The sequence below is a fragment of the Bos grunniens genome, chromosome 11 (assembly GCF_055505025.1).
Source record: "Bos grunniens cultivar Pamir isolate PY7600 chromosome 11, Bosgru_T2T1.0, whole genome shotgun sequence".
Taxonomy (NCBI): domain Eukaryota; kingdom Metazoa; phylum Chordata; class Mammalia; order Artiodactyla; family Bovidae; genus Bos; species Bos grunniens.
Genome location: NC_141175.1, coordinates 63,816,663 through 63,834,330, shown reverse-complemented (window position 1 = coordinate 63,834,330; position 17,668 = coordinate 63,816,663). Strand labels below are relative to the sequence as shown.

Genomic DNA, 17,668 nt, shown 5'->3' with positions numbered 1-17,668 from the left:
GATTACTATATGATCCAGCAATCCCATTTCTGGGTATTTATCCAAAAGAATTCACATCAGGATCTTGAAGACATATTTTCATTCTCACACTTATTACAGCACTTTTCACAACAGCCAATAGGTATGGAAACCACCTAAATGTCTATTGTCCAATGAATGGATTAAAAAAAGTGGTATATAGGGACAGTGGAATATTATTCAGCATTAAAAAGAAAGGAAATTCTGCTATATGTGACAAAATGAACTTTGAGGACATTATGCTAAGTCACAGGAGGATAAATACTGCATGATTCCATTTATATGAGGTACGAAGAAGAGCCAAACTCTTAGAAGCAAAAAGAATGGTGACTGCCAGGGGCTTGGAGGAGGAGAAATTGGGCATTAAAAGTACAACATGTAAAAAGTTTCAGTTAAAAAGTAAAAATTCTAGAGATCTGCTGTACAACATTGTGTTTATAATTAACAATACTGTAATGTACACTTAAAAATTGTTAAAAGGGTAGCTCTTATGTTAAATATTTTGAGCATCAGTTTCTTAAAAGTATTTTCTAACAGGTCAATCTGCAGAGCTAATTTGGCTAACAGTAGTTTACCATCAGGAGCATGATCCCCAAGGGTATTGTGATTCTTCAATCTCAGGACAAGGGACCATCATACTAAGTACTCAAAGATAGATACTGCACAAATGAAAACAAAATTAGGTCCATAATTTTATGGATGCATTTCCACAATAGGCAAAGTCACTTCAGTTGTGTCCAACTCTTTGCGACTGTATGGATTGTAGCCTGTCAGGCGCCTCTGTCCATGGGATTTTCTAGGCAAAAATAGTGGAGTGGATTGCCATGCCCTCCTCCAGGGGATCTTCCTGACCCAGGGATAGATCCCAGATCTCCTGTGGCTCCTGCATTGGCAGGTGGGTTCTTTAGCACCACTAGTAAGTGTTTTTAATTCCCAAAGGAGAGAGCAGTATCTTACTTTTATGTAATTTCTCAAAAAAATTGTTCTCTGAGAAATCTGACATGGTTTTGACTTAAAACTGAAAATACATCTATTACTTAGAACAATAGAGAATGAAAAGCACTGTAATGAGAAAGGAGGCAATTTCCAAAAGATTGACACCACCCTTCTGTAAGTAGCACATTTCTCACTAGAGGGAGCTCAGGACCCACTGATTAATGGCTAGAGAAGCTAACTAAAATGTCATTTCACTCTGGGATGAATGATTTGTTTGAGTAAATATGACATCAATTTCTAAAACCTGGGAATATTTCATATGCCAATTTTCTTTCAATTATTAATCTCTGCAATTTTAAATTAGATGAATAATGCAAAGTTTCCTAATAAACTTTTATTAATTTAATAAATTAGTATTGTCCTGGAGAAGGAAATGGCAACCCACTCCACTATTCTTGGGTGGAGAATCCCATGAATAGAGGAACGTGGCAGGCTATAGTGTGTGGGGTTACAAAGAGTCAGACATGACTAAGCGAATCTCTGTCTTATTATTGCTCTTTAAAGCAGAAGCTATTCCCTTCTCCAGGGGATCTTCCTGACTCAGGAATCCAATCCAGGTCTCCCACATTGCAGGCAGATTCTTTACCAGCTGGGCCATAAGGGAAGCCCAAGAATACTGCAGTGGGTCGCATGAAGCGAGACACGACTGAAGCAACTGAGCACGTACGAAGACTAGTGCACAGGTGTTCATAGCAGTTTTGTGTGTAACAGTAAACAAACAAAATCCCCCTGATAGTCATCAACAGAAAAATGAATAAGCACAATTTATACATACATACTGGCTTTTCCAGTAGTCATGCAGGATGTGAGAGTTGGACCATAAAGAATGCTGAGCACTGAAGAATTGATGTTTTGAATTGTACTGGAGAAGATTCTTGAGAGTTCCTTGGACTCAGTCAATCCTAAAGGAAATCAACCCTGAATCTTCATTGGAAGGACTGATGCTGAAGCTGAAGCTCCAATACTTTGGCCCCCTGATGAGATGAGCTGACTCATTGGAAAAGACCCTGTTGCTGGGAAAGATTGAGGGCAAGAGGATAAGGGGAAGACAGAGGATGAGATGGTATCACTGATTCAATGGACATGAATCTGAGCAAACTCTGGGAGATAGTCAAGGAGAGGGAAGCTCGGTGTGCTGCAGTCCATGGGGTTGCAAAGAGTTGAACACAACTTAGCAACTAAACAACACAGCAACAACAATACATACATACAATGGAAAAACACTGCAATGAAAAGGAATGAATAACCGATGCATGAAAGCATAGATGAATCTCAAAATAATTACACTGAGTGAAAAAAAGACAAAAGAATACATACCGTAAAACTGCATTTACATAAATATCTAGAAAGTGCAAACTAATCTATAGTGACAGCAGATCTGAGGCTACCTGGGGATGGACAGGATGTGGGGAAGAACAAGAGAGAGATAACAGAGGGCACTGAAGATGTTCAGTCTCTTGATGTTGGTGACAATTTCATAGCAAAACATCAAAGTGTACACTTGACAAATGTGAAATTTATTGTATGTCAATTCTACCTCAATAAAGCTGTTAAAATTTGGAAATGAGAAAAAACAATAAGATAGTATTGTAAATGGGGGCTTCCCTGGTAGCTCAGCTGGTAAAGAATCCACCTGCAATGCAGGAGACCCCAGTTCGACTCCTGGGTTGGGAAGATCCCCTGGAGAAGGGATAGACTACTCACTCTAGTATTCTGGCCTGGAGAATTCCATGGACCATTTAGTTCATGGGGTCGCAAAGAGTCGGTATCGTGGGGGCAAATAAGATATATGGTATTATTCATGCTCTCTTGGGGAAAAAAATTCCTAGTGTTCATGAGACAGAGCAAATGATACAAGGTAGCAATGATTATGGGTACCTGGAAAGGCTTTTTGTTCCCTCGTTGCTCTTTCTCTATTTCTATAGGTAATTCTGTGGGGTTGTCCTTATCTCTGCACTTCTTTTTAAACAACAACCATTTTTTCTGATATATATTGTTTTCTTCTGGACCAAAGTATTTAACCAGGCTTGACTGAAGCTTTGATGCCTGGAAGCAACCATTTGATTTTTATCTGTGCACCTATCATTTATGTGCAGATTTTGCTGTGTAGATTTTACTGCTTAGCTTTAAAAGACAATCTCAGATACACCCATAACTGAGTTGTTGTTGCTGTGTTCTTTTTTTTTTCCTGGTCTGTTTGTGTCAATTAAAGAAAATAGTCACAACCTAGAGGTTAAGAGCTATGTTTTATTTGGTGGGAATTTTTAGGACTTCAAGCCCAAGAGACAGCTTCTCAAGTAGCCCTAAAAGAACTGCTCCAAGGAGGTGGGGGAAGGAGTCAGATTTGAATTGATCCTCAGTGATCAATGAGGAATGATTGATCAGAGAAAAACAGTAGAATGGGAAACATTTGAGATCTCTGCAAGAAAATTAGAGATACCAAGGGAACATTTCATGCAAAGATGGGCACAATAAAGGAGAGAAATAGTATGGACCTAATAGAAGCATAAGATATTAAGAAGAGGAGGCAAGAATATACAGAAGAACTATATGAAAAAGATCTTAATGACCCAGATAACCACGATGATGTGATCACTCACCTAGAGTCAGATATCCTGGAATGTGAAGTCAAGTGGGCCTTAGGAAGCATCACTATCAACAAAACTAGTGCAGATGATGGAATTCCAGCTGAGCCATTTCAAATCCTAAAAGAGGATGCTGTGAAAGTGCTTCAATCAATATGCCAGAAAATTTGGAAAATTCAGCAGTGGTCACCGGGCTGGAAAAGGTCAGTTTTCATTTTCATTCCAATTCCACAGAAAAGCAATGCCAAAGAATGTTCAAACTACCACACAATTGCACTCATCTCACACACTAGCAAAGTAATGCTTAAAATTCTCCTGGCCTAGGCATCAACAGTATGTGAACCGAGAACTTCCAGATGTTCAAGCTGGATTTCAAACTGGATTTAGAAAAGGCAGAGGAACCAGAGATCAAATTGCCAACATCCATTGGATCATAGAAAAAGCAAGGGAATTTCAGAAAAACATCTACCTATGCTTCATTGACTACGCTAAAGCCTTTGTGTGGATCACACAAACTGTGGAAAAATTCTTAAAGAGAAGGGAATACTAGACCACTTTACCTGCCTCCTGAGAAATCTGTATGAGGGTCAAAAAGCAACTGTTAGAAACTGACATGCAACAATGGACTGGTTCCAAATCGGGAAAGGAGTACATCAAGGCTATATACTGTCACCCTGTTTACTTAACTTGTATTCAGAGTACATCATGCGAAATGCTGGGCTGGATGAAGCACAAGCTGGAATCAAGATTGCCAGGAGAAATATCAATAACCTCAGATATGCAGATGACACCACCCTTATGGCAGAAAGTGAAGAGGAACTAAAGAGCCTCTTGACAAAAATGAAAGAGGAGAGTGAAAAGGCTGACAAACTCAACATTAAAAAAATGAAGACCATGGCATCTGGTCCCATCATTTCATGGCAGATAGATGGGGAAACAATGGAAACAGTGACAGGCTTTATTTTCTTGGGCTCTAAAATCACTGCAGATGGTGACTGCAGCCATGAAATTAAAAGACGCTTGCTCCTTGGAAGAAAAGCTATGACAAACCTAGACAGCATATTAAAAACAGACATTAGTCAACAAAGGTCTGTCTAGTCAAAGCTGTGGTTTTTCCAGTAGTCATGTATGGATGTGAGAGTTGGACCATAAAGAAAGCTGAGTGCTGAAGAATTGATGCTTTTGAACTGTGGTGTTGGAGAAGACTCTTGAGAGTCCCTTGGACTGCAGGGAGACCAAACCAGTCAATCCTCGAGGAAATCAGTCCTGAATATTCACTGAAAGGACTGATGCTTGAAGTTCCAATGCTTTGGCCGCCTGATGTGAAGAACTGACCTATTAGAAAATACCCTAACGCTGGGAAAGATTGAAGGCAGGAGGAGAAAGTGATGTCAGAGGATGAGATGGTTGGATGGCATCACCGACTTGATGGACATGAGTTTGAGCAAGCTGAGGGAGATGCTGATGAACAGGGAAGCCTGGCATGCTGTGGTCCATGGGGTCACAAGAAGTCGGACACAGCTGAGCAACTGAACTGAACTGAATGCAACAAAGCGCAGGTAGTCTTAACCTCAAAAGTATTTTTGTGAATCAGAGAAAACCAGATATCTCAAGTTAAGGAATTTAGTGTTTTTCTATGTGTGGGAAAATGTAAGAGTTTGGGCTCACTGAAATAATTTCTTTCATATACATCTCAGCTATCTCTGGCCAGTACCTTGCTTTCCTCAGTACTCACTGTTTCAGTTTCAGTTTCACTTCAATCTCTCAGTCATGTCCAACTCTTTGCAACCCCATGGACTGCAGCACACCAGGCTTCCCTGTCCATCACCAACTACCAGAGCTTGCTCAAACTCATGTCCATCAAATTGGTCATGCCATCCAACCATCCCATCCTCTGTCATCCCCTTCTCCTCCTGCCTTCAATCTTTCCCAGCATTAGGGTCTTTTCAGATGAGTCAGTTCTTCACATCAGGTGGCCAAAGTATTGGAGTTTCAGCTTCAGCATTAGTCCTTTCAATGAATATTCAGGATTGATCTTCTTTAGGATGAACTGGTTGGATCTCCTTGCAGTCCAAGGGGCTCTCAAGAGTCTTCTCCAACACCACAGTTCAAAAGCATCAATTCTTCGGCTCTCAGCTTTCTTTATAGTTCAGCTCTTATATCCACACATGACTACTGGAAAAACCACAGCTTTGACTAGACGGACCTTTGTTGGTAAAGTAATATCTCTGCTTTTTAATATGCTGTCTAGGTTGGTCATAGCTTTTTTCCAAGGAGCAAGCATCTTTTAATTTCATGGCTGCACTTACCATCTGCAGTGATTTTGGAGCGCCCCAAAATAAAGTCTGTCACTGTTTCCCCATCTATTTGCCATGAAGTGATGGGACCAGATGCCATGATCTTAGTTTTCTGAATGTTGAGTACTCACTGAAGAGCAGCTAAAGCCGGATCACAGGTATTATTTTCTTCCCAATTGCTCTGGAGAGCTGGAATCACTGATTACTGTGACATCCTTGTTGATTGATACAAGAAATGCTTCATTTATCCTTTGTTATAATTCTTGCTTGGAGAGAGAATTTCACTCTCCCTTCTTAGAAAGCAGAAGAGCAGATCCAGTCCTAGTCCAGGAGGTGGGCATAATGCCTGATTCCTCGAAAGCGTTTGTTCAAGGGAACCTGTGAGCGCTGCTCTCCACGGCAGAGTCTGCGAGAATTTCTCAGCGACCATCTGCTCAAGCTCACCTTGCAAAGCAAAGAGAACGCTCTACATCCCCATACCTCATCCCTGGAACCCCAACTCTCGAGCAGATTGAAAGAAGCAAAGCACGCCTGCGAGGGGCGAAGCTGACGTCTAAGCTGGGCGGGCCCTATGCAAGCAAGCAGTGGAAAGGCTGGAGCGCCTGCCTGGGTACTTGCCCTAGAGGGGCGGGGTTAGCCGGCGGGAAGAGGAAGCTGCGCCGGGCGGTGGGTCCTCGGCCATGGCTCACAGGCCGAAAAGAACGTTCCGGCCGCGCCGAGCAGATTCTAGTGACAGCGACGGCGCCCAGGAGACATTTGCTGAACCCGGGGCGACGGGGGAGCAGGCGGCCCGGGACCCTGCGGTGGAAGGACCACCGTCTGGAAGAGGCCACGCGGAGGTGGCTGAACTGCTCCGCCGAGGCCGGGGCCGCCGCCGCGGCCGGGCCTGGGCTAGTTCCCGGCACGCCGCGAGAGCGGCTCCGCGCTTGGACGAATCCTCGGACGTCCCAGGTGACGCTGGGCAGCAGAGTGGGCGGCCGGAGCGGGGAGTGGGGAGGGTGAGGCAGAAGTCCGCGGGACTGTCTAAAGGTTTCCGTAACGCGGTGCCTACTACGGCAGCGTTGAATCGGGGAGATGCGTGCCTGTGAACACTGGCCTGCTGCCTGTGTGTCCATATTGGGCCGCTTGGGGGCGTAGAAAGAATCCTGCGCGGTTTGGGCTTGTGTTTGCATCATCAATTGAACCCTCACCGGTGACAGCTTTAAGTGTTACTCTTGATGCTTACGGAGAACCTAAATTGTCACCCAAGAGTTAAAAAATTCCTAATACTCTTAGGTAGGCGGAAGTGCTTTCTGTCCCCAATTCTTTTCCTCGGAAACACTTAACCAAACCGGTACGCTGGGAAAACTTAGGTGAGAGACTTTGGGACTTTTTTTTTTTAATCGGTTATTTAAAGAAAAGATAAGCATAGCAGTATGTGTCACTAACAATAGATTGCGCTTCCCTTGTGGCTCAACTGGTAAAGAATCCGTGCGCAATGCGGGAGACCTGAGTTAGATCCCCGGGTTGGGAAGATCTGGAGAAGGGAAAGGCTACTCACTCCAGTATTCTGGCCTGGAGAATTCCATAGACTGTATAGTCATGGGGTCGCAAACAGTGGGACACGACTGTGCGACTTTCACTGATTGGTGACTCTGTAGACTACCAATAAAGTGTTAAATGCAATGCAGCAATTTTGAAGTACCTTTGCCTTCTTGAAAATAGGATTCAGACAGCATAAAGTTGTTTACATGAGATGTATTCTAGTTTGAACTGGAGTTTAATAAGAATATAGTTAGAAATAAAACTATATAGTTAGAGAAAGAAATAAAAACACAGAAACAGACTTGGAAGGAACTCGTATAAGTGGGGTCTTGAAGTATAAATACATTAACTTCTGACTCAGACACACATAAAAATATTTGAGATTATATTTCAGTCTAAAAGGAACTTCTAAAAATATTCCATCGTGAACTTAACAGTAAAGTCTCTAGAAGCAATCAGCTTCTCCAGTTAAATGCCGCTTTTTACCTACTTTGTCTGCAATCCATGGCACTCCAGAATACATAACACCAGGCTTAATGAACTGAGGTTAATCCCTGCTCTGTTAGTATGAGTAGAATATCCAGTTTGTCACCTGTGGGTAATGTCACCAGTAGAATGAGAATTCAACATTTCTGATTTGTCACAGGATGAAATACCATGCAGAAAACAAACCTTTGTTGCTAATATGTTAACGTGTTTTTTTTATTATTATTATTTTCAAGATGGCATGATTTCAATAAAGTATCTGTAAAAAAAAAAATATATATATATAGTTTTTGGTTATATAGTCTTGAGGTAGGAATATTTTAACCCCAGTATTTTTAGTCCAAGTGATTTTGTTGATTTCTTAGTCATTGTTCATAATCACCTGTTTGTCTGAAGTTTTCATGGTTTTTTTAATATTTTTGTGCTTAATGTAAGTCATCTGGTTAAACTTTGGTTCTCAAACTTTTTGTTCTTACCCTTTTGGTCTTAAAGTTTACCCTTTATACTCTTTAAGAATAATTAAAGATCCCAAAGAGCCTTTGTTTCTGTGGATTGTATCTATGATGTTTATTGTTGTTCAGTTGCTAAGTCATGTCTGACTCTTTTGTGATCCCAAGGACTATATAGCCTTTCAGACTTCTCTGTCCATGGGATTCTGCAGGCAAGAATACTGGAGTGCCATATCCTTCTCCACGGCATCTTCCCTACCCAGGGATCAAGCCTGAGTCTCCTGCTTTGGCTGAGGATTCTTTACCACTGAGCCACCAGAGAGGAAGCCCCTATAAGGTTTACCATATTAGAAATTAAGATGCATTTTAATTCTTTTTTAGAGTTAATTCATTACATGTAAGGGTAAGAAACATTTTTATGTTTTTATATTTTTTTATATTATTTTATGAAACATTTTTATATTATTTTATGAAAAATAATTGTTTTCCAAAACATAGTAAGAATGACATTGTTTTCAGTTTGCAAATGTCTTTAATGTCTGGCTTATCAGAAGACAGCTGAATTCTGAAAGCTGTCTCTGCATTCAGTCTATTGAAATATATTGTTTTGTTTGAAAGTGTGAAGAAAACCACAGAAAGGTGATTAAGAGTATTTAAAGCCTTTTTAGTTTTGAGAGTATTCTACTTTGGTATTACAATGAAGCTGAAATCGTAATAGGTTTTCAAAGGTTAGTTTGCAACGGATGTCAGCTGAAAAAAAAACACACAATGTGAGAGTTGTGAGTTAAGTTTTGTTTGGGGCAAAATGAGAACTGTAGCCCAAGAGACAGCATTTCATATAGCTTTGAGAAACTGCTCCAGAGATGTAGGGAAGAGGTCAGTATTATATATGATTTTAGTGAAGAGGGGTTGTGCAGTCAAAAACACATTTTATCAGAAGTTTGCTGCCAGTCATGAGGAGCGAATGTCACCATTAATGATTTTAGTACTTTTCTAGATGTGAGGGGATGCAAGAACTGGGCTCATAAAATCTGAAAATACCTGTCTGAAGGCCTGTTCTGCCAGTTTTTCGAAAGCACAGAGTGCCTCATTCCTGATCTCTACCCTGAACGCCTTTCAGGATGTGTTGAAGATCGGTGACTATAGCAGTTTGTGATTTAATCCTTGTATAGGCAGCAAGTGCCAATTTCTATGTGATACGTGGAAGCTGAAACCATATCATTTTGTTATGCTCGATTAGATTAAAATCCATCCATGTGTTTTGCACTCTGAGTGAATCTTTTACCTATTCATGATTGATAGCATCTTCGTTCCCTAAGAGGACTTCCTGGTGGCTCAGACGGTAAAGCATCTTGTTTACATTGTGGGAGACCTGGGTTCGATCCCTGGGTTGGGAAGATCCTCTGGAGAAGGAAATGGCAACCCACTCCAGTACTCTTGCCTGGAAAATCCCATGGACAGAGGAGCATGGTGGGCTACAGTGCATGGGGTTGCAAAGAGTCGGGCACGACTGAGCGACTTCACTTTCACTTTCATTCCCTAAGCAGGGTTCAAACCTGCACTCCCTTCATTTGAAGGCTCAGTCTTAGCCACTGGGCTGCCAGGGAAATCCTTAAGGAGCATTTTTAAGATAGAGTAGTTATTTATGCAACTTAAATCTTAACGTTATTCACAAATATTACAAAATAATTGTGAACCAACAAGTCCTTTTTTGTCAATAATACCATGAATTCCTTAACGTTTTGCTCATTCAGTCCTGATAACACTTCTATGGGGTGTTCTTTCTTAATCAGATCAGATCAGATCAGATCAGTTGCTCAGTCATGTCCGACTCTTTGCGACCCCATGAATCACAGCACGCCAGGCCTCCCTGTCCATCACCAACTCCCGGAGTTCACCCAGACTCATGTCCATCAAGTCAGTGACGCCATCCAGCCATCCATCCTCTGTCGTCCCCTTCTCCTCCTGCTCCCAATCCCTCCCAGCATCAGAGTCTTTTCCAATGAGTCAACTCTTCGCATGAGGTGGCCAAAGGACTGGAGTTTCAGCTTTAGCATCATTCCCTCCAAAGAAATCCCAGGGCTGATCTCCTTCAGAATGGACTGGTTGGATCTCCTTGCAGTCCAAGGGACTCTCAAGAGTCTTCTCCAACACCACAGTTCAAAAGCATCAATTCTTCGGCGCTCAGCCTCCTTCACAGTCCAACTCTCACATCCATACATGACCACAGGAAAAACCATAGCCTTGACTAGACGAACCTTTGTTGGCAAAGTAATGTCTCTGCTTTTGAATATGCTATCTAGGTTGGTCATAACTTTCCTTCCAAGGAGTAAGCATCTTTCTTAATACTATCTTTGTTTATTGATTAATTGACTGTGTCCTTTCCAGAATCACACAGTGGAAATAGATCCATGATTTAGTTTGAGACTGCAGTGCCCATTATAGTACTTCTTACCACCAGCCTAAATTCAAGAGTTGGATTTCTCCATTTAGTAACTTTGTGATACTGGACATGTTATTTAGCCTTTCCAGTCCCTAGTGTCCTCATCAGTAATAGTATTTACTTTATTGAATTGTGAGAATTAAATGAAATATGTTTTGTAAAACAGACTTCAGTATGCCTAGCACATAGCAAGTATACATTAAGTGTTCTTTTCTTTATCTACTTATTTACTACCACTGTTCATCTTTTCTCTTTTAAATATTCCTTCATTTTTTTGTCATTTACTTTTTTCTCTTTTTGTTTTTTCCCTTCTCTCTTTTTGTTGCATTCTTTAATAGTGTGTATTTCATGTTATTTCACTAGTTAAGTAGATAATGCAAATAGGATATATTGTTGCATATTTATTAGGCTGTTGATTTCAGAAAGAAAGGAAGTTAAAGAAAGGTCTGCATATCTACTTTAAATATGTGGAGTAAAATTAAAACACCGTATTTTACATATGCTATGTGTTGTGTAGAATCTCAGTTATTGATTCCAACATCCTGACTCTTTCTTGTTATATTCAAAAAATGTCCTGTTAGAATCCAGAATGGTTGATCTTTCAGCCGACGAAGAGGATGGAGCACACCATTCTTCAGAAAGTAAAGATGATCAGAGTTCATCTCCCAACAGCTCTAGGACTCTGGAGGATGAGTTTTCATCAGTAGGTCAGTAATTTTTGTAATTTTGGTTAAGAATTTTGTTTCTAATATTAGTATTTTTCTATACCAGTGGTTCTTGTTTTTGATAAAACTCTAGTGAAGTATGGGGCAAGTAAGTTATTACTAATGATTGTCAAGGGACCAAAATTGGCTGTCATTTTCATTACGTAACATGCCCGAGGTCAGATGGGCTTGTAAGAGGCAACACTAGGATTCCAACCTAGGGAGTCTACTGCAGAGCCTATATCCTTTCTTTGGTTGTTTTGTTTCGGATTTATTTACTTATTTTATTTTATAATAGCAGTTGTCTTATGTCCCACAATTTTGTGGGTCAAGAATTTGGGCAGAGCTTAACAGACTAACTGTGTTCCATACGGCACTAGCTGAGCAGTTTGGGGCTAGAGAAGGGATCTTGCCTTATACATCTCAGGTTCAGCATAATGTTTACCTGAGCATAGTTAATAATCTATAAATGCTGAAAAAATTAATGATAGAGAGCTGAGTTCCACTCCTCGCCCTGCTTTTAAATAGCTGAGTTAGTCTAAAAGGATATTGAACTACTCTGGGCCCTGGCTGCCTCAGAGCCTGAATTTTTAACCATTGTGCTCTACTGAGTGATTCATGCCATCTTTCAGTGTCTGAAAGATGGTAAGAATTTATCTATGAGGATGTTTCAGGTACAGGATGCAGCATTATATAAAAACCTAGGGAAGATAACCAGAGTAATGTGCAGAGAGCTAAAAAGTAGTTGTTGGGCTGAAAATGCTTGGTTAAGGTTTAAGAAAGAAGACGAAAGTTAGATACCGATTGAAGTCAGATAATCCAGGGTTTTGAGGAAACTACTGAAAACTTTATGCAAATAGATGACATGACCATTTTTGTGTCTTAGAAAGATAATTCCATTCAAGGGTTGGCAAATTACCACCTGTTTGCCAAATCTGGCCCACTATCTGCTTTTGTGAATAAAGTTTTATTAAAGCCATGCTCATTTAATTGTGTATAGTCTGTGGCTGCTTTTGCACTGCAATGGCAGAGCTGAGAAGTCATTATGGAGACTTTATGACCCAAAAAGCCAGAAATATTTCCTTGGCCTACTCTAATTCAAGGTTCTTAACTTCTCTTGTGCTGTGGACTCTCTTCAGTCTCATAAAGCCTAAGACCCCTTCTGAGCAAAACAAAATGTATAGCTTTATAAAGAAAACAAATTAATTTGAAATATAATTTTTAATATATATTTTTAAAGATTTATAATATAGTAGCAAGTGCTTTATTAACATATAAAGTAACAAGAACCAGAAGTTCTTGTAATTTTTTTTCTTAAACAAGTTCATTAAGCTACAGAAATACTTAGTGATGAAGCCAGTATTAAGAATTGAAGTCTAGTAAACAAGTAAAGTTTTGTCCAGACTCTAGATATGGTGCTGTCCAGTAAAACTTTCTATGAAGGTCCTGTATCTTCACCATCCAGTACATTATCCACGAGCTACACATGGCTGTAAAGTTCCTGGAATGTGGCTAGTGTGACTAAGGAATTGGATTTTTAGTTTGCTTAAATAGTCACATGTGGCTGGTGGTTACTGTATTTAACATGCTGCTATAGAAAATGGCAGATTAGACAGGGTAAGGCAGTACTTGTAAAGTGTTGGTAGCACTGGGAGCCTAAGGAGAGAAGGCAGAAGTTGGAAATGTATTGGATAATTTTTGATTATCGTAGTCCTAAGGTCATACCTGTATAGATAGAGTGCCTGATGAACTATGGAATGAGGTTCGTGACATTGTACAGGAGACAGGGATCAAGACCATCCCTGTGGAAAAGAAATGCAAAAAAGCAAAATGACTGTCTGGGGAGGCCTTACAAATAGCCATGAAAAAAAGAGAAGCTAAAAGCAAAGGAGAAAAGGAAAGATATAAGCATCTGAATGCAGAGTTCCAAAGAATAGCAAGAAGAGATAAGAAAGCCTTCCTCAGCGATCAATGCAAAGAAATAGAGGAAAACAACAGAATGGGAAAGACTAGAGATCTCTTCAAGAAAATTAGAGATACCAAAGGAACATTTCATGCAAAGATGGGCTTGATAAAGGACAGAAATGGTATGGACCTAACAAAAGCAGAAGATATTAAGAAGAGATAGCAAGAATACACAGGAGAACTGTACAAAAAAGATCTTCACGATCCAGATAATCACGATGGTGTGATCACTGACCTAGAGCCAGACATCCTGGAATGTGAAGTCAAGTGGGCCTTAGAAAGCATCACTACGAACAAAGCTAGTGGAGGTGATGGAATTCCAGTTGAGCTATTTCAAATCCTGAAAGATGATGCTGTGAAAGTGCTGCACTCAATATGCCAGCAAATTTGGAAAACTCAGAAGTGGCCACAGGACTGGAAAAGGTCCGTTTTCATTCCAATCCCAAAGAAAGGCAATGCCAAAGAATGCTCAAACTACGGCACAATTGCACTCATCTCACATGCTAGTAAAGTAATGCTCAAAATTCTACAAGGCAGGCTTCAGCAATATGTGAACCATGAACTTCCAGATGTTCAAGCTCGTTTTAGAAAAGGCAGAGGAACCAGAGATCAAATTGCCAACATCCACTGGATCATGGAAAAAGCAAGAGAGTTCCAGAAAAACATCTATTTCTGCTTTATTGACTATGCCAAAGCCTTTGACTGTGTGGATCACAATAAAATTGGAAAATTCTGAAACAGATGGGAATACCAGACCACCTGATCTGCCTCTTGAGAAATTTGTATGCAGGTCAGGAAGCAACAGTTAGAACTGGACATGGAACAACAGACTGGTTCCAAATAGGAAAAGGAGTACGTCAAGGCTGTATATTGTCACCCTGCTCATTTAACTTATATGCAGAGTACATCATGAGAAACGCTGGACTGGAAGAAGCACAAGCTGGAATCAAGATTGCCAGGAGAAATATCAATAACCTCAGATATGCAGATGACACCACCCTTATGGCAGAAAGGGAAGAGGAACTAAAAAGCCTCCTGATGAAAGTGAAAGAGGAGAGTGAAAAAGTTGGCTTAAAGCTCAACATTCAGAAAACAAAGATCATGGCATCTGGTCCCATCACTTCATGGGAAATAGATGGGGAAACACTGGAAACAGTGTCAGACTTTATTTTTGGGGGCTCCAAAGTCACTGCAGATGGTGACTGCAGCCATGAAATTAAAAGACGCTTACTCCTTGGAAGGAAAGTTATGACCAACCTAGATAGCATATTCAAAAGCTGAGATATTACTTTGCCAACAAAGGTTCATCTAGTCAAGGCTATGGTTTTTCCTGTGGTCATGTATGGATGTGAGAGTTGGACTGTGAAGAAGGCTGAGCGCCGAAGAATTGATGCTTTTGAACTGTGGTGTTGGAGAAGACTCTTGAGAGTCCCTTGGACTGCAAGAAGATCCAACCAGTCCATTCTGAAGGAGATCAGCCCTGGGATTTCTTTGGAGGGAATGATGTTAAAGCTGAAACTCCAGTCCTTTGGCCACCTCATGCGAAGAGTTGACTCATTGGAAAAGACTCTGATGCTGGGAGGGATTGGGGGCAGGAGGAGAAGGGGATGACAGAGGATGAGATGGCTGGATGGCATCACTGACTCGATGGACGTGAGTCTGAGTGAGCTCCAGGAGTTGGTGATGGACAGGGAGGCCTGGCCTGCTGTGATTCATGGAGTCGCAAAGAGTCAGACACGACTGAGCTACTGAACTGAACTGAACTGAGTCCTAGGGTGTTATTGCAAGATGAAAACTTGCCTTGTAAGGAACATTTTATTTTTTCTTTCATTCTGGAGAGGAAAGAAGAAGAAATGAGATAAGTTTAAGGAAGTATATATGAGATACAGTGTGTTTATTTTTGTTGTTGTTGTTGTTCAGATGATACATCTATTAGAATGATCCAGTACTGGAATGTCTGCTTTGAGATATTCATTGTTGCAGAGACTCCTTACCCATGGGGCATAGTATTAATCTCTATTTTTTTATATTGAAGTATAGTTGACTTACAGTATTAGTTTCAGGTATACAGCAAACTGAGTTATATATATTTTTTTCAGATTATTTTTGCATTATAGGTTATTTTAAGATATTGCATATAGTTCCCTGTGCTGTACAGTAAGTCTTTATTGCTTATCTATTTTATATATAGTAGTTTGTTCAATCTCATACTCCTAATTTATTTCTCCCTGACACCCTTTCCCTTCTGGTAAACGTAAGTTTTTTTCCTACATCTGTGAGTCTTTTTTTTTGTTCTGTTCTTGCCTCCTTTGTCAAGATTAATTGACAGTAGGTGTGTGGTTTTATTTCTGGGCTCTACTGTAGCTCTGTAGTATTATCTGAAGTCTGGGAGAGTCGTGCTTCCAGCTTTCTTCTTTATCCTCAGGATTGCTTTGGCAGTTCTTTTGTGGTTCCTTATAAATTTTAGGATTATTTGTTCTAGTTCTGTGAAAAACAGTCATTGGTAATTTGATAGAGATTGCATCAAATTTGAAGATTGCCCTGGATAATATCACCATTTTAATAATATTAATTCTTCCAATTCAAGAGCATGAGATATCTTTCCCTTTCTTCGAATCATCTTTCCTTTGTCAATGTTTTATAGTTCTTAGCATTTAGGTCTTTTGCCTCCTTAGTTAGGTTTTTTCCTAGGATTTTTTTAATATGATTTTAAATGGGTTTGTTTACTTTCTCCCTCTGATATTTCATTGTTAGAGTAAAAAAATACAACAGATTTATGTGTATTAATCTTGTAGCCTGACTATGTTACTGAATTTATTTATTCTGATGGTGTTTATGTGGAATGTGTGGGGTTTCCCATATAGAGTATCATGTCATCTATGCAAAATGATAACTTCGTCTCTTCAATTCCAATTTGGATATGTTTCATTTCTTTTCCTTGTCTGATTACTGTGACTAGGACTGCCAAAACTATGTTGAGTAGAAATGGTGAGCTATTTGTCTTTCTCTGCGTAACTTACTTCACTTAGTATGATAATCTCCAGATCCATCCATACTGCTTGCTATAAATGGCATTATTTCTTTGTTTTAATAAATCTCACAAATATCATATGATATTGCTTATATGCAGAACTAAAAAGTGATTCAAATGAGCTACTTACAAAACAGAAACAGACTCTCAAACTCAGAGAATGAGCTTGTGGATTCAAGGGGGAAGGGTGAGGGGGGTAGGTATAGATTGAAAGTTTGGGACTGATGTGTATACACTGCTATATTTAAAATAGATAATCGAGGACCTACTGAATAGCACAGGGAACTCTGCTCGATACTCTGTAATAACCTAAATGGGAAAATAATTTGAAAAAGAATAGCTACATATATATGTATAACTGAATCACTTCACTGTATATCTGAAACTAACAACATTGTTAATGAACTGTACTCCTATGTGAAAGTGTTAGTAGCTCTGTCATATCCAACTCTTTGTGACTCCATGAACTGTAGCCCACCAGGCTCATCTGTCCATGGGATTCTCCAGGCAAGAACACTGGAGTGCATTGCCATTCCCTTCTCCAGGGGGTCTTCCTGACCCAGGGATGGAACCCAGGTCTCCCGCCTTGCAGGCAGATTCTACACCATCTGAGCCACCAGGGAAGCCCATACTCCTATATAAAATAATAAATAAATACATAAGAAGCACAATTCTTAGGTTTCATTCCTTGAAGAAAAACCAACTATACATAGCACTGTTGTATAAATTATTACATTTCTTCAAATATGAACAGGATTAAATCTTATGATTATTTTATGAGATGTTTTTCTCCTTTGGGGCTTCCCAGGTGGCTCTAGTGGTAAAGACTTCACCTACCAGTGCCGGAGATGTAAGATACACAGGTTCGATTCCTGGGTTGGGGCGATCCCCTGGAGAAGGAAATGGCACTCCACTCTAGTTTTCTTGCTGGGAGACTCTCATGGACTGAGGAGCCTGAAAAGACATTCTTTTCATCGTTGAGTATATTGTAGACTATGGGTTTGTCATAAATAGATTTTATTATATTGAGATACATTCCCTCCATACACACTTTGGTGAGAGTTTTTTTATCATGAAAGGATACTGAAATTTGTCGAATGCTTTTTTTGCATCTTTTGAGATAATCATGTGATTTTTTACTTTCCTTTTGTCAGTGTTGTGTATGACACT

General features: G+C 40.1%; 1 protein-coding gene across 6 annotated transcripts in view; it reads left to right on the top strand.

Annotated features, from left to right (window-relative positions):
• The first annotated feature begins 6,303 nt into the window (after nucleotides 1–6,303).
• The window catches only part of GCFC2 (GC-rich sequence DNA-binding factor 2), a 79,635-nt gene continuing 68,270 nt past the window's right edge, over nucleotides 6,304–17,668 (top strand). For 5 of the 6 annotated variants that reach the window (XR_015136854.1, XR_015136855.1, XM_086326749.1 and 2 more), the window contains exons 1-2: nucleotides 6,304–6,847; nucleotides 11,380–11,505. Coding sequence is in view for 3 of the 6 variants with exons in the window: in XM_086326749.1 (XP_086182875.1) it covers nucleotides 6,577–6,847; nucleotides 11,380–11,505 (397 nt within the window). In the remaining 3 variants the exon portion in view is untranslated. The remainder of the gene's footprint in view (nucleotides 6,848–11,379; nucleotides 11,506–17,668) is intronic. The other variant, XM_086326751.1, reaches the window with a different exon arrangement.